Source organism: Macrotis lagotis, chromosome 5 (assembly GCF_037893015.1).
Source record: "Macrotis lagotis isolate mMagLag1 chromosome 5, bilby.v1.9.chrom.fasta, whole genome shotgun sequence".
Lineage (NCBI taxonomy): Eukaryota > Metazoa > Chordata > Mammalia > Peramelemorphia > Peramelidae > Macrotis > Macrotis lagotis.
This window is the reverse complement of record NC_133662.1, coordinates 226,486,240-226,511,254: the sequence shown is the minus strand read 5'-3', so window position 1 is coordinate 226,511,254 and position 25,015 is coordinate 226,486,240. Positions and strand designations below refer to the sequence as shown.

Below are 25,015 nucleotides of genomic sequence, written 5' to 3'. Positions count from 1 at the left end.
GGCATCTCAAAATCTCCCAAAACTTCAAGATTACCCTGCTAAAACTGTTTATAGCTGTTATACACAAAACTTTTAAAAAATAATTAAAAATGAATAAGCAAAGGAGAAAGAGCCCAAGCATATATAATTATTACATGTTGAGAAAAATCTAAGTTCCTACTCAGGGGAGAATAATGGAGCTAAAAAAGGCATTTCTTTTTAAATGAGAAACTTCATATAGTCCCAAGTACAAAAGGATTCTTGAAAGAATGTAAAATGGAGTTTAAAAATCAAATAAGAAATAAATGAGGAAAAGTCAGGAAAAAGGAGCAATTCAAGAAAATTACGAAAAGTCAACCAACTGGAAATAAAGAACCAAAAATCTGAAGGAAAAAAAACCTTTGGAAACTACAGTTGGGCAAGGGGAAATTAATGACTTTCTTAGACATCAGGAAATCATAAAACAAAATCGAAATAATGAAAAGATAGAGAAAGTGAAACATCTCATTAGAAAAATAACTATATGGAGAAGAGATGGAGGAGGAATAACATAAGAATGTTGAGATACTGAAAATTATGAAAAAAATCCTGATATAATATTATTTGAAATTATCAAAGAAAACTTCCTTGAAGTTCTAGAACAAGAAGACAAAGCAGAAATAGAAAAAAAATTCATCAATAACCACCTGAAAGAGATTTCATGAGGAAACTTTATAGGAATGTAATAGCCAAGTTTCAAAACTCCCAAGCTAAGGAGAAAATATTGGAAGCAACAAGAAAAAGCCCATTTAATAATCATGGAGCTACAGTCAGGATTACACAAAACCATATAGCTATAAATATTTTAGAAAATATAGATTCTTTTCTTTTTTCCTGATCACCTTGGGAAACTTAATAAAAATCAAAGGGTATACACAATTTTACTGCTCTTTGGACATAATTCTAGATTGCTCTCCAAAATACTTTGCTTAGCTCACAGTTCCATCTACAGTGTATTAGTGTCCCAATTTTTCCATATTCCCTTCAACATTTGTTATTTTTCCCCTTCTGATATTTTAGTCAATATGATAGGTGTGAGATGGTACCCCAAAGAAGTTAAAATCTGCATTTCTCTAATCAATAATGATTTGGAACATTTTTCAAATGACTCAATATAACTTTGATTTTTCCCCAAACCTACCAGTTTATATCCTTTGACCATTTACCAATTGGAAAATGACTCATAATCTTATAAATTTGACAATAGATTTGAGATGAGGCCTTTACCTGACAGACTTGCCATCAAACTTTCTTCTTAATTCTCTGCTTTCCTTTTAATCTTGGCTACATCGGTTTATTTATACAAAACTTTTTAAATTTAATGAAATTAAAGTTAACTATTTTCTATCGCATAAGGCTCTTTATCTCTTATTTATTCATAAATTCTCTTATCTATAAATCTGGTGCATACTATGTTCTATGTTCTTTATCCCTTTATGTCTAGGTCATATATCCATTTTGACCTTATCTTGAAATGATACTGGTCTATAATGAGTTTTGCCAGACTGTTTCTAGTTTCCCACCCCCCCACCCCAAATTTTTATCAACTAGTGAATTCTTACCCCCCACAGATGAAATCTTTACATTTATCAAACACAATGTTATTGTAAGCATAATAAATCTTTCAAATCTTATTTGTTCTATTTTGTCCATTCATATCAGCTTCATATTGTCCTAATTTATCTTTGTTAGATTTATCCTGCTCTGTGAGACGTATTAAAATCTCCTCTAATCATTAGATCACTTTTTTGGCTGCTTTCTATCCTGTTCACTTTTGTGAATTTAGATGCTATATACCATTTTGTGCGAATGTATTCAATGGTGATAATAGTTTCATTTGATCCTTAGTACATTTTATATCAGGTTCCCATTTTCATTCTTTGTGTAGCTTTATTTTTTTAGATGTTATTGATATGCAACAAATTATTGGTCCATGTTTTCTCATCCATTCTCTCATTCTTTTTCTTCTTATTGGATTTTAAAATCCAGGTACATTTATGGTCATATACTTTTTAAAATATATAAATATTTTATTTGTTTAATGGTAGTTTCTATCAATTTTTTGCAAGGTTTTGAATTTTACAATTATTTCTCTCTCCCTCTCCCTTCCCTCCTCCCCTCCCCAAGAGAAGGCAATCTGATATAATTTTTATATTTGCATCTATGATATGCATAGATCAAAATGGAATGTATTGTAAGAGAAGAAACAGATCCAAATGGAAGAAAGAGAACATTAGAGATAGCAACATTACATAACACATAAGACAACTTTTAAAAATTGGAGATAATAAACTTTGGTCTTCATTTAAATTCCACAGTTCCTTCTCTGCATACAGATGGTATTCTCCATCACAGATTTCCTAAAATTGCCCCTGATTATTGCACTGATGGGGCGAGCAAGTATGGCTAAAATTCTTGAATTTACAACTTCTATTTATTTCTTTTGTTTTGCTTTTTGTCTCCTTTGAGTCAATATTTTATCCCTGAGATTAATTTTTCTGATAGTAATTTGATGCTTGCCTTTTTTCCACAATTTTTCCCTCTCATGCCTGATTTCCTATAATTAACATAAATTGTTGATTTCTCTTCCTTTTTCTATCCTTCTCCAGATCTTTGACCTTTCCCTTTCCTCAACCAAATAAATGTGTTTCTCTAATCTTAACTTTCCCAGTGCTAACATTTTAGCTTAAATAATATTTTTTTGTGGTGCTTTGCTCCAAGAAGTTTTCATTTATCATGTCCTCATTATTTATATATTTTCTGACTTGTATTGTGTCATGACTGGAACATAAATATACACATATAAGATATGTTTATGTATTTATGTAATATTTTATATCTATTGATACTGATAGATATAAAATATTACATAAATATGCTGAAAGAGACAGAGACAGAGAGTACAAGGCCAAGGCTTAAGTAAGATAATCAGCATAAAATACTTTGCCAACCTTAAGGTTTACATACACACATGTACATACACATATATGTATATACACATACTAATTATCATAATCATTATTATTGCTGCTAGTCTAAAATTACCAGGGATAAATCCGGTGATAATTTCATTACCCAAGGCTTTTATTGAACTGCATCTTACCCCAAGCAGTTTTTAAAGGAGTGTGCCTGGATTCTACAGGAAAAAAAGTATGCACACACACACACACACACACACACACACACACACACACACACTTTAAAGTTCTACTTTTTACTTGTTTTAACCAATAGAAGTGTATAAAGCAGCTCACATTACTTGTGATTCAAACAATACTAGTTGCCATCAAATAGAAATTTATATATCTATTATATAAATATCAAAAAAGGGCTGTTTTTCCTTGTAGTTTTATTTTGAATTTGTGGTTGAGTCATTTCCATTGTTTCTGAATCTTCATGATTCCTTTTGACATTTTTTTGGCAAAGAGACTGGAGTGGTTTACCATTCCCTTCACCAGCTCTCTTTTACAAATGAGGAAATTGAGGTAAACAGCATTAAGTGACTGCCCAGAGTCACATAGCTAATAAGTGTCTGAGAACAGATTTGAATTCACATTTTCCTGACTCCAGGTCAGGCACTCTATCCACTGTGATGCCCAACTGCCCTTGAATTCATGAAAAAATACCATGTGTGCAGCAAAAGTTAAATTAGCAAAGGCTAAGTTTTAAAACCATTTAGTGTTTAATAATAATGGTTGAGGGCATTCTTATTCAGAAAATTTTCATTCTCAATCCTTAGCTCAAAAAAAATCATAATCGAACTTTTTTTCTCTCTTCTTGTTTTGATATGATGGGTATCCAGTAGTTCTCTAGCCATAAAGTTGTCTACTCCAGCCCATCTTATTATCTATCTACCTGGCACATGCAAGACTACTCATTTTCCACCCTAATCCCTTTCCAGTTCTCTTTTCCTGGCTAACACTTGCCTATAAATGTTGCCTTCCCTTGTAAGAATGTACTCTCTTTGAGGGCAAGAACTGTGTCTATTTTTATGTTTGTCCTCAGGATTAAGCAAAATGTGTGACACATATTAAATCCTTGGTAAATGCTTTTGTTGTTCATTCTTTCCTTCCTTCCTCCCTGCCATCCTTCCTTCCTTCTTTCCTTCCTTCCTTCCTTCCTTCCTTCCTTCCTTCCTTCCTTCCTTCCTTCCTTCCTTCCTATCTTTTCTACTTCATTCAACTTATTCAATTATGATCTTGTTCCTACCTTCTCCCACTTAGACCTTTTACCTTATTGCAAGGCTTAATCCATCAGTGATACCATAATACAGTATAAGACTCATAAAGAGTACTTAGTTCCATAGATGATTTAATGTCTTCGAAGTGGTAGAAAGACAATTTTATGGCATATTTTAAATGATATTTTATCACAAATATACTAGGATAAAAATCATCTGAAAGTGTAAAGTAAGAAGTCAAATGCTTGCAAGCGTATTAACAACTTATGTTGATTTTCCAGAAGAAAGAAGAGTATGGAAAGTGTGCTCATTAGGAGACTTGATATTACTGAATTCTAACAGTATGAAATGTGTAATATTTTAGACATATAGTTCCTCAAAATGTAAATATCACTTGACATAGTGTTAGGCATCTAACAGTAAGTATCTTTCACTCTCATCCTCGGTGCTTTAGAAAAAAAATTAACTTAACATTTGTTATTGTGTATTATAATTATTTAATCCATTCCTTTCTCCCAACACATTAAGATTAAAGTTTCTTCTTCCTTAAAGGCTTATTATGTGCCAAACATTCTGCTAAGGGTGGGGGAATCTCAAAAGAAAGGAAAAAGCAAAACAAATCCCAGTCCTTGATCTCAGGAAATTTCTAATTGAAGCTCATAGTGGGTGAACAGGAGGATGAGGATACCCTCAATAGTAAAGAGAAGTTAGGGAGAAGGGAGGATTTAGGGGGAAAGCCAAGTTCATGTTTGGACACATTGAGTTTAATATATCCATGGAGCATCCAATTTAAGATGTCCAACAGGTCCATGAAGATACGGGAGTGGAGACTAGCAGACAGGTTTAGTGCTAGATAAATAGATTTAAGCATCTTTAGCAGAGACATGATGATTGAATTCATGGAAGTTGATGAAATCACCAAGTGAAATGATTTAGAGAGAAAAGGTAAGACAGTTCGGGACAGGACCCTATAGGAGACTGAAGGTTAGTGGGCATGACCTGAATAATGATCTAGCAAAGAGACTAAGAAGGAATGATCACATAGGTAGGAGGTGAACTAGAAGAGGATAGTATCAGAAAAACCTAGAAAGAAATAGGTATCAAGGAGAAGAGGGTGATCAACAATTGCAAAGGCTGCAGATGGAGAACTAAATCATTAGATTCAACTGTTAGGGATTATGAGAAACTTTGGAGAGAGTAGTTGCAGTGGAATGATGACATCAGAAATCAAATGCTAGATTATTTAGAGAGAGGGAGAGGAAAGAAAATGGAGGCACTGAGTTTAGATGGCTTTCTATAGCCGTATACTCCCAAAGAAGGAGATATATAAGATGAAAGCCTTGGGATTATAGAAGATTTTGCAGGTGAAGAGAAACTGGCATGCTTGTAGACAGCAGGGGAAGCAACCAGTAAGTAGGGAAAAATTAAAGACAAAAAAAATTAAGCTTGCAAATGCATAAAATACATAGGATTATAAAGGAAATCAAATACATTGAAAAGTTAATAAATATTTTTTAAAGCCAAGATGATGAACCCCAGGTTAAGAACCAATTTGAACACGAGAATCATTAGATAAAATATACCCTTCACATAATTTCCTCAAGGCAACTTTAACTTCCTTGTTTCTCAGGCTGTAGATGATAGGATTTAACATGGGGGTAACAATACAGAAAAGAACAGAGACAAGGATGTCTACATCTAGAGAGTAGCCTGAGCTGGGCTGATCATAGTTGATGTTGGCAGTTCCATAGTAGATGACCACCACAGTGAGGTGAGACGCACAGGTGGAGAAGGCTTTTTGCCGCCCTTGAGCAGACTGGATTTTCAAGATGGCAGAGATAATGAGTATATAGGACACAGCAGTGAAGAGACAGGGGCTTAGACCAATAGTGGCACTGGCTACATACAGTGTGACCTCATTGACTGAAGTGTCTGAGCAAGATAGTTTCAGAAGCAGAGGAATATCACAGAAAAAATGGTTTATCTGGTTGGGACCACACAAGGTGAGAGCTGCTGTTAACCCTGTGTGTACCAGAGAATTCACTAACCCACACAACCAGGACCCAGATGCCAAGCAGGCACAGACCCTCTTGCTCATGAGAACTGGGTAACGTAATGGATGGCAAATGGCTATAAATCTGTCATATGCCATAGCAGCCAACAAGACACATTCAGAGCCTGCAAAAGTAACAAGGAAGAAGAGCTGGGACAAGCAGCCTCCATAGCTAATGGTTTTCTTCTCTCTGAAAAAGTTCACCAGCATGATGGGGACCGTGGTGGAGGTGTAGCAGATGTCCAGGAAGGACAAGTTACTGAGGAAATAATACATGGGAGTATGAAGAACAGGGTTGATTCTGATTGCTGTTAATATGAGAAAATTACCCAGAAGAGCTACTAGGTATACAGCTAAAAATATTAGGAAGAACAATCCCTGCAGTTCTGGGTGGTTAGAAAACCCCAGGAAGATGAATTCAGTTACAATTGTTTGATTTCCCCTTTCTTTAATGTCCTCCATAGCTGAAATAAAAATAGAAGATATTATTGATTGGGAAAGAAAGAGCTGACCCCATTCCTCTTCCTTAGGTCCTTCACTACACTATTGGCTGCAGGAATCAAGGGGAAGTACTTAATCCAGAAAAAAAAAAGAGAGCAAAGGAAAGACTAAGATGGACAAACACAAACGCATGTGAATACCAAAGACTTCCAGGAGGAACCTTGGTTTGATTGGAATTCTCATGGATTGGGAGGTTTTTAATGTTAGCTTGTTTCACTGATATTCACTGAGCTCAGTGTTGGACTGACCACTATTTTATATAAAGGCTCTGTGGGTGTGATATTTTTTCAATCTGTTAATAAACCATTATTAAGGGCCTACTATGTACCCAGCACTGCTAACCACTGGGGATACAAATATATAAAAAAAAGAAAAATGGACCAACAATATTTTTTCTTCACTCCTTTCTATGACTTAATGTCACAGATAATAAGTATCTGAGATCAAACTTCAGATACTGGTCTACCTGACTCCAAGTCAACTATGCCCTCTAGGTCACTTATCTACATTAGGATGGATCCCAAATGAGACACGAATACTTTGTTTGCATTATGGGAACATGTGGAATGAGAACCAATACACACATATGCTATCACACTGTCATGGGACCCAAAAATCTCTTCTCAAGGTTAAAGGTCTCCAGTCTCTTCAGAACCAATTGTCAGAGTCAGAGTCATTCAGAAGTCAGAGTCTTTTGCAAAACTCGTTTTTAGAGGGGAACTAAGACAAACACTTCTTCTAGGGGATTGTGGAGGGATAGGTACAAGACTAAGAAAAGGTGATTTAGGGTGGGAATAGTAATCAGAGCAGAATGTAGAAGGGTGGAGAGAGAAATCAAAGAAGTGAATTACAGACTTTGTCTCCTAAGAAACTTTTGTTTAAAATTGGTTGCGTCTCCTATAAGATCAAACTGCAGTGGGGCTGTTTTTCTTTTTTTAACAAGTATACCAGATGAAGTTCATTCCTTCAAAGCAGGCACCTTGAGAATCTTTAGGTTTATACATTAAATATTCTTTATATTTTGAGGCTGCTATGTGGTACAGTGACTAAAGTGCTAGACCTGACATCAGGAAGACCTGATTTGAGTTCAGAAAATTTCTAGCTATGTGACCCTGGGTAGTTCACTTATCCTCTGTTTCAGTTTGTTCAGCTTTAAAATAGAAATAATAATAATACCACTTACCTGGTAGGGTTGTTGTGAGAATCCAATGAGATAAAATTTGTAAAACCCTCAGCCCAGCGACTGGCACAAAGTAGATACTTAATAAAAACGTGTCTCCTTCCTTTTACCAATGATGCTACCATTATTCAAAACTTTTAGGGGACTTTTCTTAGAGAATTGACTCCTGAACCTCCAGGATTACTTTGAAACATCCTTGATGATGACAAATCTTTCACTGAGGGTAGATTTTGTTTGGGGAAACAACCAAAGATCATTCATAACCTGTAGATGATTAATTTGGGTTATAAAAATGAGAATGATTTTCTTTTGTGACTCATTAAAGGAAATGATATTATGCATCCTTTTGAACTAAAAGGTCGAGTATCCCTCATACCTCCCTGATTGGCAATACAGACCTTATTCCTGAATCCTTGAATTCAAGCCCAACTGGTTTTGATGTTTTATGCCCATAATCTTCTTTCATTGGAGTGGATAATGGCAAGTCATGAGTACTGTACTTGTGTTTTTTTGAAGGATGTAATTAGGTGATTTCCTGTAGAAAGGAAACTGTCTCATGGCAAATCAAATGCAAATGCTCAGGTAATACAGTTCTGTCCACTGCATCAATTCATTAAGATCATTGAGATGAACTCAAACTTTGGACAGATCTATTAGAATTGTGAGGAAGGGACCCCATTCATTGTTCAGAACGACTCATTCACTGATGGAAACAAATTTGTCTTCATCCCACTTGGATCTGAAAAGAGAATCAGAGATCAAGAAAAGGTCCTTGGTAGGGCAGGGAAGCTCATTGATGAGGCAGGACAGAAGCTGTGCCATGATTATAAAGAGGGTTCTCAAGTATTTTTGTACTTCAAGAGGATATAAGAATTTAGGAATGACCACACTGGATCTGAACAATGGTCCATCGTGTCCAAATCCTGTTGACAACAGATACCATAGGAGAGCATTTTGTCCTCTCTCATTTAAAAAGAAATTACCAATTACCAATTTAAGTTGGTAATTAGGTATGGATCAGCTTTACCTAGTTCTCTCAGAAAGGGAAGTAATAATCCTAATCACACACCATAGAGAGAAGAGTTCAGAGCATTTCTATTTAGAAAGGCTCTTAGAAGTCTACATTTAGAACCTAGCAAGAGATGGAGATCTGCTACTCTAAGTTTTTTATCTTATGGAGTAGGAAATCAATACCCAGAGAGCTTAATCAGTTTGTCTAAGGTAATACACCTACCAAGCAGCAATCTGTACTCATATGCTCTGACCCAGGTCAACCCCATTCTAGTATTTTATGCTGCTTCTCCAAGCTCTGGCTTCAGAGCTGTCACATTCTCTTAGTTCTTTTCCCTTTCTAACCACTCCCGCACCCTTTACAGACCTCCAGAAGCAGGTATCCCTCAAAGGTCTTTGACCCATTTCTCTTCTCTCTCTCTATTCTCTCTTTTCCTTGAAAATAATATTCTGTCCTCTGCCTTCAGCAATGCCTGTGCAAGTGACTGAAACTTCTATCTGGAGTCTTTTGGAGACTGACAAGTCTCTCCAAAGAAGTGAAAGAGGGAACAATAAATTAGGAATTCAAATGTACTGGAAGGAAAGATAATCTGGAAACAGAGAAGCAAAACCCAATAACATTATGAGATCTGCAAACATGATATGAAATGCATATAAGTAAAACACATTGATCTGGAAGACAAAATTTGAAGAGACAACCTAAGGCTCACTGATCACCCAGAAAAAACATGACAAGTCAAAAAAACGGAACACCATTAATGCACAAATAACAGATCTCTTGAATACAAAAAACAAAGCATCAGTTTAAGGAATCCATAGATCATCTGCAGAAAAGAACAACAGCAACAACGATCTGAGACTTCAAACTCCAAGATACATACATAGGGATTAATTTTCACAATTCCAATGACAAGCAACAAATTCTGCAAGCCACAAAGAGAAATACCTACAAATATAAAGGAGAGGAAAGTTGGATAGCCTTTAGGGTGGAACCTTACTCTGCTTCTCATCTAGTTTACCCAATAACTATTTTTTGCTTTTACTCTTTATTCCATGTCCCTTTCTAGGGGAAACACACCTTTATTCCCACATTCCCCTTTGAAGAATTTTTGAGAAGCTGTACTTCAGCTTGACCCTTTCCCTCAGACCTGTTGTGCTGGAAGCATTAGAGTTGTGGTTACTCAGTCTCTGGTGTCTGTGATTTTAGCTTGCCTGTGGGACCACAGCACAGCCACCTTGTATAAAGGAAGGGGAAGATGGAGAGAATACCTGGTTCAAAGTCATGGCAGAGAGGGCAGGGGAGGGGCACAATAAAATCTGATCTCAATACTTCTGGAGTTTTGAACCAAAGAAGTAGAAGGAAAAGGTTTAGAGTAAAAGAATTGGAGAGGTAAGAGAAGAGGTAAGGAAAGAGAAGAGAAGAAAAAGGGTTGAGAGAGGCATTTAGTCATTCTTATGGATCTCTGCACAAAACCTGTGATATTGGGTTATAAAACTTCATATCCAATAGCTTCCAGACTTTAGGTCTTCAGTAGGTAAAAATCAAACTTATCACATAGACAGTAGAGATACAAGTTATAAGTGGGCATGCTTCCATTCATTACAGAGATTTCCCCAACAGCTAGAGTTATCCAATAATGAATTATAAAATGTTATTTCTTCTCTTGATGGAAATGGGAGTTAGAGAGCAAGAAATATGGTAAGAGCTGGCACCTGCATGGGTTCTAGAATTGGGACCAGAAGACTGGGTTCAAGTTATGGCTCTCCCACTTGAGCAGAGAAGTGATACAACCTGTGTGACCTTATTTTAACTGGGAAAGTCGTCCAATTTCTCTGAGGAAAATAATGTTGGACCTCAGCAGGCTGCTGTGTGGATGGAGACATATATTAGTGTTATATAATTGCCAGCGATTGTTATTAGCACAGAAAAGATCAAGTGAATGAAGAATGACTATTGTCCCTACCATGATAAGATTCTGAATGGACATCCTATAGAGTTTTTCAGTAATCCATAAATCTAGGACTGGCAATGCAAGTGGACTGCGAGCTGTGTGAAGTTAAGAAGGAGTAGAGTGGGTTCAAGTATATTCAGGATATTGTTGAAACACTTCTAAGGATCTTGACTTCTGAGCTTCCTCTAACAACAAAATCCCACCATTGCCACACCAACACCAGCATAGCATTCGTGTTGCAGTATGGCAGAGATTACTGGATCACCATTGCTTCTGAAAAACTCAAGATTAGTATTCCCTTTAGAGCATTGGATAAGGGCATGGTAAGTAAGTTACAACATGTCACTGAGGAACTCTGAAAGAGAACAGGTGAGAACAGCATTGTCAAAGAATTATTTGGCTTTAAGAAGAGATGGACAAGGTATATGGGAAGAGTAAGGGATCAAAGGTGGACAGAGTTCCACAAAGTGCACCACTCAGCTGTCAGGAGAAAAAGAGGGCAACCTCTAACATGGTAGATGGACCCAGGCTTTCATGATGACATACACTATTTTATGGAGAACTCACACAGGGCAAGTGCTCACAAGGGGGTTAGAAGAAATACTACTGAAACACCTGAAGGTCTCATGGAAGAACTTTAGAATTGACTGTACAGCTTGGGAGACACTGGCATAGGATTGCCCAGTGTGGTGTAGCCTCATCAGTGAGGATGCTATATTCTATGAGGAAGGCTGAATTGAAGTAGCTGAAAGGAAACATGACATCTATAAGTTTAGAGTACCCATCACAGGTGTTCCCATGGACTATTTGTGCCCAATCTTTGGTAGAGCATTCTGAGCTCATATTGGTCTAATCAGCCACAGTTGGACACACTGTCATTTGTCTCAAATATAGTGATGTCATTTTGGTCTTCTTTGATAATGAAGGACAAGAAACAACACATAAACAATACAAGATGAGCAGGGAAGGATGATAGGATAATCTATAATAACCTAGAATGGCAGGCTGGAAGGCATTCCCCAAACTATGGAGTCACAGAAACATTACAGTATTACATTCTCCTCATTCTTTTTTTGTTTTAATATCTACAATTTTAAGGCTTTCTCTCAAGTTTCTCATTGCCTCTATCAGGATATTCCTCTCCTTGCTCTCCCTTGCTACATATTTCAGAGACTTACTTGTGACTTCTCAAACTAACTCTTCTTTCAACTTTAGACCTGTAGGATCATCTGGAACAAGTCAACTAATCTGGACCTGTTTCTCATGTAATATCTGGAATTTTGAAATCATATTTGACCACTTTCCATCTCTTCTCTGAAATTCTCACTATCTGTTGCCCTTATAACAGTCTCTAGTTCCTTGACACACTTCTATTCTCCCAGTGCAAGTCATCCCAAAACACTATGGTTTCATTTTTATTATGTGCCATCTTGACTATGTGCTCTGCCATTTGAAGATCTCAGTAGCTACTTTTCCTTCACTCCCTTACAGCCTTCATTTTCATTATTAGTCACCTGTGATTATTCGTTCCTTCACCATTTGATTTCACTCTTCTTCCTCTAATACTTCTATGTGTTAATGGAGAAAGTCATGAAACCCTGATGATTTTGGTCACTGAGAGCTTGGATTACAATTCCTGATTGCTGACAGTCTCTCTCTCCTCTACCTCACTCACTTCCTGTGTTATTCAGAATAAATGATACAAGGACACTCTGAAGGTCTCCCTTAACTTTATTTTATTTTATTTTTTTAGGTTTTTGCCAGGCAAATGGGGTTAAGTGGCTTGCCCAAGGCCACACAGCTAGGTAATTATTAAGTGTCTGAGACCGAATTTGAACCCAGGTACTCCTGACTCCAAGGCCAGTGCTTTATCCACTTTATCCACTACACCACCTAGCCACCCCATCTCCCTTAACTTTAGAACTGATTATACAGCATGGGAGACACTGGCACAAGATGGCCCAGCATGCCATGCCCTCATCATATAGAGTGCTGTCTTAATAAGCAAGGCAGAATTGAAAAAGTTCAAAGAAAACATGAGATATGTAAGATTAGATGCTCACATGGACTACTTGTGCCCTACCTGTGGTAGAGCATTCCAAGCTCAAATTTGTCTGATCAGTCCCAGTCAGACACTCTATAATTTGTCTCTAATATAGTGATGTTATTTTGGTCTTATTTGATAATGAAGGATAAGAACCAACTAAATATCAGCTCCAGCTTCTTCTCATCTGACCCTTATTCTCATAAATTGTGATTTTATCAGTTGCTGGATATGTAATGTTGGGACTTCTTTTGTATACAAGATGACCACCAAGGTCTTTTCTAACTGTCAATTCTGTAATTTTACCTCCTTCACAAAGCAGAGTGAGGACAACAGATATCAACTCACTCTTCAGTCAACATTGCTGTCCCTTTCCTTAACACTTCTCAGAATGCCATTCATTTTCTTCTGCTTCCCTCTTCTCTCAGAATAAGAGATATCCCTTCTTCTACCAAATTTTAATTCTTCTCCCTGTGCCTTTGAATTCATTAACTCCCACTTCTTTAAGACCTTATTCTAGCAACAGCTTTCCCCTGCACCATCAATCTTTCCTTCCTCTTTCTGTGTAGATATGTTCAGGTCTTCCCAATTCTAAAACTCGAAAGCAAACAAACAAAAATAAATTTGCTAAACATTGGACCTTGTACAAATCATCTTTAACTCTTTGAGTCTAATTTCCTCTTCATAAAAAAGATAAGGAGAAGAGGATGATTAAGGTTCTTTCTAATTTGATGATTTCTTTGGATCTTGGTGTTTGGGGTTTCTGTTGTTAAGGGGGTAGGTTCTGTTTTCTAAAATATTCCTGTATTTCAAACTATCATCTAGAGACAATAAATTGTTTGCAGAAAAAAAGGGACCTCCTGCTAAAGACTGGGGAGTTGATGTTAGTCAGCATACATGAAGCATGTTTACCAACAAACATGAAGTTGAAGTTTCTGGTTTCAAGGGATTACTGGTTCAAGGAATAGATAAATGGAAATAGCAGTCAATAGCAGGATGTTTTTATTCTTATATTTTTTTCCAGCTTTTTTGGGGAAACGAACACAGTACATTCCCCTCTAAAACATCTCTCAAATCTGTGCTTTCCTTTCTCCCTACTATTCCCAGTGGTCTTCATCTCCAACTGCCTGCACAACTGTAGCAGTCCCAAAGTGGACCTTCCTCTCCACATTCTCTGCTCTGTCCAAAACAACCTTCATGTTGGCACAATTTGATCTTTCTAATATTGACTTAGTGATACCATCATTCTGCCCTGTCATCTACCATGGCAATACAACAGTATTTTCCTGAATTGACTGATTTTTGTTTTCAACTAAATTAAACAGAAGGGTTATTTTTTGTTTTGTTTTGTTTTGTTTTGTTTTTGCAAGGCAAATAGGGTTAAGCGGCTTGCCCAAGGCCACACAGCTAGGTAATTATTAAGTGTCTGAAGCCACATTTGAATTCAGGTACTCCTGACTCCATGGCCCGTGCTCTATCCACTGCACCACCTAGCCACCCCTAAACAGAAGTTTTTTACATAAGCCCCTGCAGAAAATAAATTTGATCACCCTCATTAATCCTAGGTTTCACTTTGAGTAAGAATACCCTTTTGTCCATGAATTTCTTAGGATAAAGAATTAAATTATTTTAGGAAGCTCAGAAAAATTGAGAAAATTCATGTTAATTAAACAAATAGGACTTACCCTTTGCTTTGGAATTTTCTCCTTTAATAAAAAGGGATGAAAGAAGCCAGGTATAAAACACAAAAGAGAGGTTGTGGTTTCTTGAATGGGAAGAAAATTAATTTTAATAGTATAACACTGAAAAGCTACTGCTTTAGTCTGAGATCAGAAGTTGGAATCAGCCTCTGGAGTCAGCTATTGCCCCCATGTCTACAATGAGATGACTTGGACTTTTCAGGTCCTCCTCTGCTGGCTGCTCTAACTTCTTGCCTCACCTCTGGGATTACTCATGTGTGAGATGGGGGACATCAGCTTGAAGAGTTATAAAGCAGGTTCTTTCCTATTAACCCGGTCAGTCCCTTGAGATTAGAGCAGGTTTTATTCCCCGAGGTTATTTTTTGAGTCTCTGGACTAGATCCTCTTTAGTGCCTTCAGTACTGAGGCTTAACTTTTCCCCAAGGGTCATAGCTTCATAGAATGTTTAAGAGCAAAGAAATGAAAATGATCTCTTAGAAGTCTTTCTGGACTTACTTCCTTGGCAACATTTCTGATCTTGTTTTACTATACAAGCCTAGAATTCTAAACTACAACTCACTAAAGATTTATTTCGTGTCTCTTGTCTATACCACACTACACTATGCACTGACAATGGTCCTTGCCCTCATGGAGCTTACAATCTAGTCTGTACATAGACATATTGCACCCAGGGCTTTCCTTCATCTATGGACTCCCATGACTGCTATACTTAGCTTGGAGACAAAATGTGGATCAACATTCACTCAACATCAGAGGCCATGATCCTTTATTGATATGTTTGTTTCATGAGCCAATCAGAGGTTATGTTAGTTCAAAGCAAAGAACATATATTTCAACAGTTCAGCAAAATAAGTGACCAGAGAGTCTGCCCAGACAAACCAGGAGACACTCTCCCACAGGTAACCAGATTACCAATAGGAAAGAAGGTATATATACAAGAGTGTGAATGGTGTGGGGGGGCATATAGATGAGTCACATTCATGGTCAGAGAAGATACAAAGGGAACATTAATAGAACAGTCATGGCAAGGATAAAAGGGGCATCTGATTGTGCTGTCTGCTCCTGAGCCCTGCCCCTGATATTCTCTGATCATGACTCTGGGAAGGCCACTTTATTCACTCATTTGAGGCTCTCAGGAGGCCTCTTCAGGTCCTCTACTTGCCCTCTGTTACTTTTATACCCTATTGGGGAGACTAAGCTCCCTCTCTTCCTGTTTGGAGAAAGTTATTTCTTGTAGCCCTAGCCCCATTGAGATAGGCAAAAGGAGAGAGAACAAAGGATAGTCCATACATGGAGGTCAATAGGAGTAAATTTTAATTGGCAAGGAATTAACCAGGACATTCACAACAGACCTATCAATAGAAATGATAAATAGCACTTTTAAGGTTTGCAAAGGTGTTCTTTTTTTTAAACAAATGTTACCTCATTTTATCCTCACAATATGCCAGAGAGGTAGGTGTTAAAACTGTCCCCACTTTGCAGATGAGGACACTGAGGCATAGAAATAGAAATGTTAAATAACTTGCCTGGTCTTATGCTTTACTGCAGCAACTTCTCTGCAGAGAGACAGCTAAGAAGTATCTGATAATAGATTCGAGAATAGATTGATGAGACTCCATCCCATCTTGTCAATAATAAATGGAAGGAAAAGAGTACAATGGAGAAGAAAGCTTTTTTCCCTTTGTCAGAGGAATTTCTTCAAACTGCACAAAAGATGAAGAATAGTTGAGAGACATCAAGAATTGTATATTAGGAGAACGAGTCTATTTCATCCTTAGAGAGAGCTAGCAGATTAAATTTTCTTCTATATAGGACCTTTCTCTTAATAGAAAAAGTTATAGATATGCACAATGAAAACTACTAGCTATAGAGTAGTAATGTTGGCTAGATGAGAGCTAGTTGACTGAACAGTCCTTGTAGATCTTCAGAGGCTTCCTATCAATTTTTATGATGTGTCTCCTGTGTGTTCCCTGTAACTTCATTTGTGAAATCAAGACCAGGACAGCTTTTAACTCTGTCATTCCTTATTTGAGATTTTTTCTTTCCTTTTCCATCTATAAGTTGCAATTATTTGATCTCTGTTGTTAGTGTGTGTTTATTTTTCATCTCATATTCTTTGAGAAGTTTGGTATATGACAGGACACAGTCCCATCTAATAATACACAAACCTACAAAGGAAAGGATTTTCTAAACTATAATAAAAAAAATTTTCTTGGCTACTGAAATTTGGAAACCAGGAGGTATCTTAAAGGAAAGAATCCGATCAATAGGTTAGAATTTGGAATTCCCAAATATCTTCAGGTATATACATAGAATGAACATGTTCCATAATTTCTTCACTGTATGAAGATGCTGGTGAAACATTGAGAATAGAGTGAATTATATGTCATCCCCTTAGAGGCTAGCAGAGTATCAAAGGTCATGTGGTTTCCAAGGATAATTTGTCATGGAACCAGGAGTGCTAAGGAGATGTTACAGAATTCTGTATTGGGTTCATTGATGGATTTTTCAAAGTTTTTCATGGGTAATTATCTGTCTTTTCAGCACCATTATGGGGAAAACTACCTTACATTCCTTTTTGGAAATTATCAGACCATGATAGCCCAGTAGAGGATTCTGGGAAGATGGCAGAGTAGGTCAGAAAATTTTTGGCTCTCCAAATTTCCTCCACAATAAAAAAAACTAGAACAACACCTCAGAGCAGCAGAAAAGCACAGAATAAAATGGAAGTTTGTTCTGAGTAAAATATTCTCTAGTTCAACTCTGCAGAATGAACAAGAAAAAAGTCCTGAAGACAGATGAGTTGAGAGGCAGCTTCAGCCTTAGAAATTTCCACTTCACTGATTGCATAGGGGTCTGATGGTTGAGTAGGAGATGACTGAAAGACCTTCAACTGTTGAGGAACACCAAGCACAGCTATGGACATGCAGGACTGTGTCTGTAGGGAGAAAGAGCTAGCAGTAGTAAGATAGGGGAGGGAGGACCCTGCTGACTGTGGGCACTTGCAAGAGAGCAGAATCTGGTTTCAGTTCCTGGTGAGAGGACAGCTGTGGTTTACAGACACCAGAGGGACCACAGGGAGGAAAATCATTTGTGTGATAGTGTAGGCTAGTGTCCTAGTCATGGTTTAGGATTGGAGAAGAGAGCCCAATGTTGGAGCTGCAAGACATTTCAGAAAATAAGAAAGACCCGAGGCTTAGGGGTATCATTCCCCATATCTCAGGACTAGAACTTGATCATACTACTAATTGCTAAAAACAAAATAAAACAATTTTATACAGCAAAATTTTAAGTTGAGCAAAGAAGAAAGAACCCAACCATAGATAGTTACTATAGGGATAAAGAAGATCTGGGTTCATATTCAGGGGAAGATAATGGAGCCAAGAAGCTACTCCTTTTCCAATGAGAAAGGGCAAAGGATCCCAAGCACACAAAGGGTACTTGAAAGAACTAGAAAATGACTTTACAAATCAAATCAGAGAAATCAAGGCAAAATTTGAAAAAATTAATAAATAAGAAAAGTCAACTAATATGAAATTGAGAATCAGGGGCAGCTAGGTGGCACAGTACATAGAATACCAGCCTTAGAGACAGGAGGATCAAATTTGACCTCAGAAACTTAATGCGTTTTAGCTATATGACTTGGAAAAGTCACTTAACCCCATTGCCTTGCAGAGAAGGAAAAAAAAATAAAGAACCAAAAAGTTAAGGAAGAAAATAATTCCTTGAAAACTAGAATTGGGTAAGGGGAATCTAAAGACATTCTAAAACACCAAGAAATCAAAAGAATGAAAAAATAGAAGAGAAAGTGAAACATATCTTCAGAAAAACAACTGAAGAGGAGGTTGAGGAGAAATAACATTAGACTAGTTGAAGTACCTGAAAATTATGACTTAAAAAAAAGAAGCAATAAATTATAACAAGAAATTATTTTAGGTGACTTATAGAAACTAGGAAGTGTAAATGAAGTGGGAAAGCATTCCAGACCTAGGGGATCTATGACCAATGAAAATGTCAGAAATTAGGAGATAGAGTGTCTTTCTCAAGGAACAATAAGAAAACTAGTGTCACTGCATCACAGAATAAATAATGACTTATAAAAAGTAAGAAAATTAAAGACAAGGAGAAACAGATTATGATGAGTTGTTAAATAATAGACTTTTATTTGTGATCATCAAAATGATTGTGGTCCATTATAATCAAAGACCATGATGTCAAATGAATGATGGAATGACTTGCATGTTATGTTGATTATAATGAGGAGAATGACATCCTTTGCACTGCCTCTTCCAGAACTATTTTTACACCCCCCCCCCCCCCCCCCCCCCCCCGGCTGCCTAATTTAATTGGAAACAGGACTTTTGGTGATGACCTGAATACTATGGGAATCTCTCCCATATGAATGAAGTACTACAACATTTCAGTAACTTTGGGCAGAGCTTCAGTATGGTAGTTTTTTGGTGACAAATTGGCAACAATACAGCATAGCTAACTTGTTTCTCAATGGTCTAATCATCAGTATGTCACCTTTTAAGGTGACACTCTTCGACTCTAGGGTAAAATAATCTGTCACTTGATGATCTATTCAGCTCTGCAGCATTACTACTACAGAACCCAAAATCTTTGGTTTCCTGGAAGCTGCCAAGTAGGTCATGGGGTTAATGACACCAGATGGCTAGTTGACATCACTTATTGTTAGAACAATTATGATATCTGCTTGTCTTCAAAATTTCCAACTTTCATTCTTGATTAATGAAAACATTCTTGTCTAATGCTTTTGTTCTACTCCATCTTGTATCTGTCTAATAATTTCATATCTGGTGGCACAATAGGAGTGCCACTGGCTCTCATGCTTAATCATGACTCCAGTTTCAAAAACCAGCAAAATAGAATGGAGTATCTATTCCATTATTCCTAGTTGGGGTATCCAGGAAACTTGGGCCTACTTTGATGACTAATTTTTTAGGGATGAAGAATAACAATACAGGACTTGGTCAAGGTTCTATAATTGGACTGAGTACACTTTAAATCCTTTAACAAGAATCCATTGGAGGGCAGTTCTGGTGCCAGCAACCACAGTAATTGTGACTCCAATAGGACATATTAAAGTTGCTGTAATTAAAAAGCTCATAGTTGGCTCTTAGGATCCAGTCCCTGCTCTTGATGCCTCCTCGATGGTCTTAACTGAGTGTTCTACAAGGACCTAAGCATTTACTTTGAAGAAATTAGAGGGGCAGCTAGGTGGCAGAGTGAATGGAGCACCAGTCCTGGAATCGGGAGGACCTGAGTTCAAATCCAGTCTCAGACACTTAATAATTACTTGGCTGCGTGACCTTGGGTAAGTCACTTAACCACATTGTCTTGCAAAAAAAGAAAAAATATTAGAGCGTTCAAAGCAGGTCCTTGAAATGATAAAGAGTCGCTGGAGATTATGGAGTAGGGAATGAGACAGTGAGACTTGTGCTTTAGGAAGATCACTTTAACATCAGAGGGAAGGTTGAACTGGAGTAGAGAGAATAGATTATGTATTAGTCCAGATATAAGCTGGCATGGATCTGGTATCAGTATGGTGGCAGTGTGAGATGAGAGAAGGAACATGGGAAGCATTGAAAATGGGAATGTCTTCAAACATGGCAGTGGAATAGATGTGGAGAGTGAGAGTGAGGAGTCATGAATAACACCTAGATAGTGATCCTAGGTGATTAGGAAGATTTAGAGAAAAGGAAAGATTTAGGGAAAATCTGAGTTCAGTTTTAGACATGTTGAGTTTAGATATCTATAAATTTAGCATCCACTTCAAGATGTCCAATAGATACAAGGAGATAAGAACCTGGAGGTCGGCAAAGAGGTTTGGTACTAGATAAATAGATTTGAGCATTATTAGTAGAAATGATAATTGAATCCATGGAAACTGATGAAATCATCAAGTGAAATAGTATATACAGAATCCTGTGGGACACTCAAGGATAGTGGAGATGACCTGAATAATGATCTAACAAAGGAGATTGAGAAGGAAGGATCATATAGAGAGGAGGAGTACTAGGAGAGGACAGTGTCAGGAAAACCTAGAAAGAAGAAAGTTTTAAGAAAAGGTGTGGGGTGTCAACTGAGGCCAAGACTACAGATGAAGACTGAGTCATTAGCTTGAGCCACTGGGTATCCTGGATAACTTTGGAGAGAGAAATTTCAGTTGAATGATGAGATTAAAAGTCAAATTCCAGAGAATTCAAAAAGAGTGAAAGGAAAAGAAATGGAGGCACTGATTTCAGGTGGCCTTCTCAGGCAGTATTGCCACAAATGAGAAGAGATATGAGATGTAACTATTGGGTTACAGTGAGCTTTTTGCAAGTTGAGAGAAGGAAGCAACTGGTAGAAAGGTAAAGGTAAAGATTAAAGGTAAAAATGAGAGGGTGGAGACAATAGGATGGATGGTGGTAAGGAAGAAAGATATTTTTTAAATGTACAAAATAAAACAGATTACAAAGGAAATTAATTATATTGATAATATTAATAAATATTTTCAAATAAATTAATAATTTTAATAAGTATTTTTAAAACCAAGTTCATGGATCCCAGGTTAAGTAAAATATATCTTTTCCATAGTTCCTCAAGGCAACTTTGACTGCCTTCTTTCTCAGGTTGTAAAAGGATTTAACATATGGGTAACAATACAAAACAGAACAGAGACAAAGATGTCTCTATCTAGGGAGTGCCCTGAGCTGGGTTGATTATAGTTGATATTGGCAGTTCCATAGTAGATGACCATCAACAATGAGGTGAGAGGCAAAGGCTTTTTGCCACCCTTGAGTAAACTGGATTTTTAAGATGGAAGAGAAAATTAGCATATAGGACACAGCAGTGAAGAGACAGAGACTCAAACCAATGATGATACTCGAAAAATAGAGGGCAACCTCAATGATTGAAGTGTCTGAGCAAGAAAGCTTCAGGAGTAGGGAGATATCACAGAGAAAATGACTGATCTGGTTGGGACCGTGTACATAAAGTGAGAGCTGCTGTTAGCCCTGTATGTGTCAGAGAATTCACTAACCCACACACCCAGGTTCAGCTGCTAAGTAGGCACAGACTCTTTTGCTCATGAAAATTAGGTAAAGTAATGGATGGCAAATAGCTATAAGTCTGTCATAAGCCATAGTAGCCAATAGGAAACACTCAGAGTCAACAAAAGTAACAAGGAAGAAGAGATTCTTCTCTCTGAAAAAGTTCATCAGCATATTGGGGCCAGTGGTGGAGGTATAGCAGATGTCCAAGAGGAACAAGTTGCTGAAGAAATAATGCATAGGAGTATGAAGAACAGGATTGATTCTGATTGTGGTTAATATGAGAAGGTTACCCAGAAGAGTTACCAGGTATATAATTAAAAATATCAGGTAGAACAATCCCTGCAGTTCTGGATGGTTGGAAAACCCCAGGAAATGAATTCAGTGACAACTGTTTGATTTTCCCCTTCTTTAATGTCCTTCATAGCTGAAACTGAAATTTAAAAAAAGAGATACCATTTTTGGGGGAAAGAGGGAGTTAGCTCCTCAGTCTACTCATACCACTTTCTTCAGTTATCCCTTTCTGTGACCCCAAGGTCACACAACTAGTAAGTATCTGAGCTCAAATTTAGTGTAGAGTCAGTCTACTTGACTCCAGGCCAACACTATAACTCCTAGGTCACTTTATATCTCAGACTCTCAGGTCTCACTGGATAGGGCCCACTGTGACATGAATAGCTGGGATGCATTATGAGAATATGTGCAATAGAACTTTCATACATTTTCATGTCCTCAATAAATCTTTAATCAAGGCTAAAGATCTCCAATCTCTTCAAAACTAATTCTCAGAGGGGGATCTGTATCAAACACTTACTCTAGGGATGGGCGGATGTATAGCATAAGTCTAAGGAAATGTGTTCTATGGTGGAGGAGTCACCAGAACAAAAAGTAGAAGAAGGAAGCAAAAAGAAAAGTCAAACTTTTCCTCCTTGGCAACTTTTGCCCAGAATTGACTGTTTATTTCTATATAAGACCAAACTGCAATGGAGAATTTTTTAAAAGCATACCAGATGATCTTCATTCCTTCAAATAGTCACCTTAAGAGTTATCCTTTATATATTCTTTGTATTTTGAGGCATCTAGGTCATGCTATGGATGGGAATGCTAGAACTGACATTAGGAAGACCTAAATTCAAACTGGGGTTCAGAAACTTTCTACCTATGTGACCCTGACCTTGAAGGGTAATCCTCTCATGCTTCCCTTTGAACCATATGCTCAAGTGACCCTCAGACCCACTTGATTGGGGACCCAGACACATTCCTGTATCCCTAAACCAGCACAGCTAGTTTTCATGTTCTATTCCCATGACCTTCCCTCATTATCATGAGTGTTATACTAGAGCATCTTTGAAGGCTGCAATTATGTGATATCCTGTAGGAATAAACTGTTTCATGGCAAACCAAAATGAAATGCGAAGGTAATGGAGCCCTCTTCATTTCATCATCTCATTCATATCATTGGAAATGAACCCAAGATCTATCAGATTTGTTAGAGAGAGACCTTTGTCCCTTGAAGAGTGGATCATCCATTGCTGGATCTGAAATGAGAGGCAAAGATTAAGAAAAAATGTTTGGGAGGGCAGATGAGCTCATTAATGAGGCAGGACAGAAGTGGTGCTGTGATTATAAAGGTAGTTCTCCTGCATTTTAAACCTGTGACTTCTTTGTACTTAAGGAGAACATAAGAACCTAACAATGGTCATATTGGGATGTACTAGTCGTCCATTCAGATCAAATTCTGTTGACAATAGTCTCACTTCAGGGAAATACTATGGAAGAGCATTTTGTCCACTCTGATTTCAGCTTAAGAGTTGATAATGAAGTATGATAGACAAGCTTCACCTGTTTCTCCTAAAAAGGGAATAATTCATTGTATATAGAGAATGATTCAGAGTATTTCTATTTACAAAAACTCATGGAAGCCTATGTGTAGAACCTGACTAAAGCTGGCAGTCTGCTAGTCTAATTCCTTATCTTATTCCTTCATCTTATCTCTCTAGCATCTAGACAAGCTCTACTTTCTCTTCAGTGACCATTGGTGTAACCATCAGCCAACCAGGGCCATACAGAGACATAATCTGTCATGGCCACAAGCCCAAGGAGTTTGGGGAGCTGCCCAGAAAGTGGGTGTGATATATTTTATGCTCTCACTCTAATTAAATATGTCTCTGGTGAAATGGTCTAGTGTGGACTGGAGATTAACATAGTAGCTAAAACTTAGTTCTCCTGGTTGAATGCTTGCTACAGAATACCAAACTCAATATACTACCCAGAATGTAACCTTATACAAATCACTTGTCCCTATAAGCTTTCTTTTTTCTACCTCAAAGCTTCCTATTGGACCCTAGGATAAAATATAAAATCTTCGCCTTTACACTCCACAGTGTAGCTCACTTTCCTTCCTAGAATTATTTCATAATCTTTCCTTTCATACACTTTCTGGACTGGTCAAATTGGCCTGCTGGCCTTTCCTCACATGTGACATTCTATCTCCTGCCTTTGCTGAGGTAGTGCTCTGTGATTAGATACTCATCTTTGCCTCTTAGGCTCCCTCTATACTCTTCAGAATGCAGCTCAGGTTCTCCATCTTACAGGAGACCACATTAGGGTTCCAGGCCTCTTGGAATAACACTATATAACAGCAGCTGGTGGTACAGTGAATAGAGCATTGATCCTGGAGTCAGCAGGACCTGAGTTCAAATCCAATCTCAGACACTTAAGATCTACTAGCTTTGTGACCTTGAGCAAGTCACTTAACCACATTCCCTTGCAAACAAACAAACAAAAAAGGAATTACTCTGTGTAAATCCCTTAAAAACTTAGACTTGATTTCAAGCTTGAAGGGACCATAGAATCTCACTTCTCAATTTTGGAGCTGTGGAAAATTAGAGAATAGAGGAAAGGATTTGAACTTGGGACCTCTAGACTCCAGAAAGAGCAATCTTTTCAAAGTGCCATACAAATTCCCTGTATTTTGCATTTAATTATCAATGTATATGTTATATCATCCCATTAATAATAATGTTAGTATATACATAAACATTGTATATACATATACATACAAATATTATAGATGTGTGTATATGGAGAGAGTATATACTTTAAGTTTGCAAAGATATGTATTTATTATATATACATAACTATATTTATTTAAAGCACTTTAAGGTCAATAAAGGGGTATGTGTGGGGGAGCTTAGTGGTAGAGTGTCCCTGGAGCTAGGCTAGATACTTGATACTTACAAGCTGTATGATTTGGGGCAAATCACTTGATTCCATTGCCTTGCAAAAACCAAAAACACAAAGAACAAAGGGGATGTG

The 25,015-nt window shown here is 37.4% G+C and overlaps 1 protein-coding gene and 1 pseudogene across 1 annotated transcript; both read right to left on the bottom strand.

Moving 5' to 3' along the window:
* Positions 1-5,738: 5,738 nt before the first annotated feature.
* Positions 5,739-6,713, bottom strand: LOC141490085 (olfactory receptor 5V1-like). Its single transcript, XM_074190347.1, has one exon. The coding sequence runs from the start codon at positions 6,711-6,713 to the stop codon at positions 5,739-5,741; it is 975 nt and encodes a 324-aa protein (XP_074046448.1).
* Positions 6,714-21,202: 14,489 nt separating this feature from the next.
* Positions 21,203-22,122, bottom strand: LOC141489491 (olfactory receptor 5V1-like; annotated as a pseudogene).
* Positions 22,123-25,015: the final 2,893 nt, after the last annotated feature.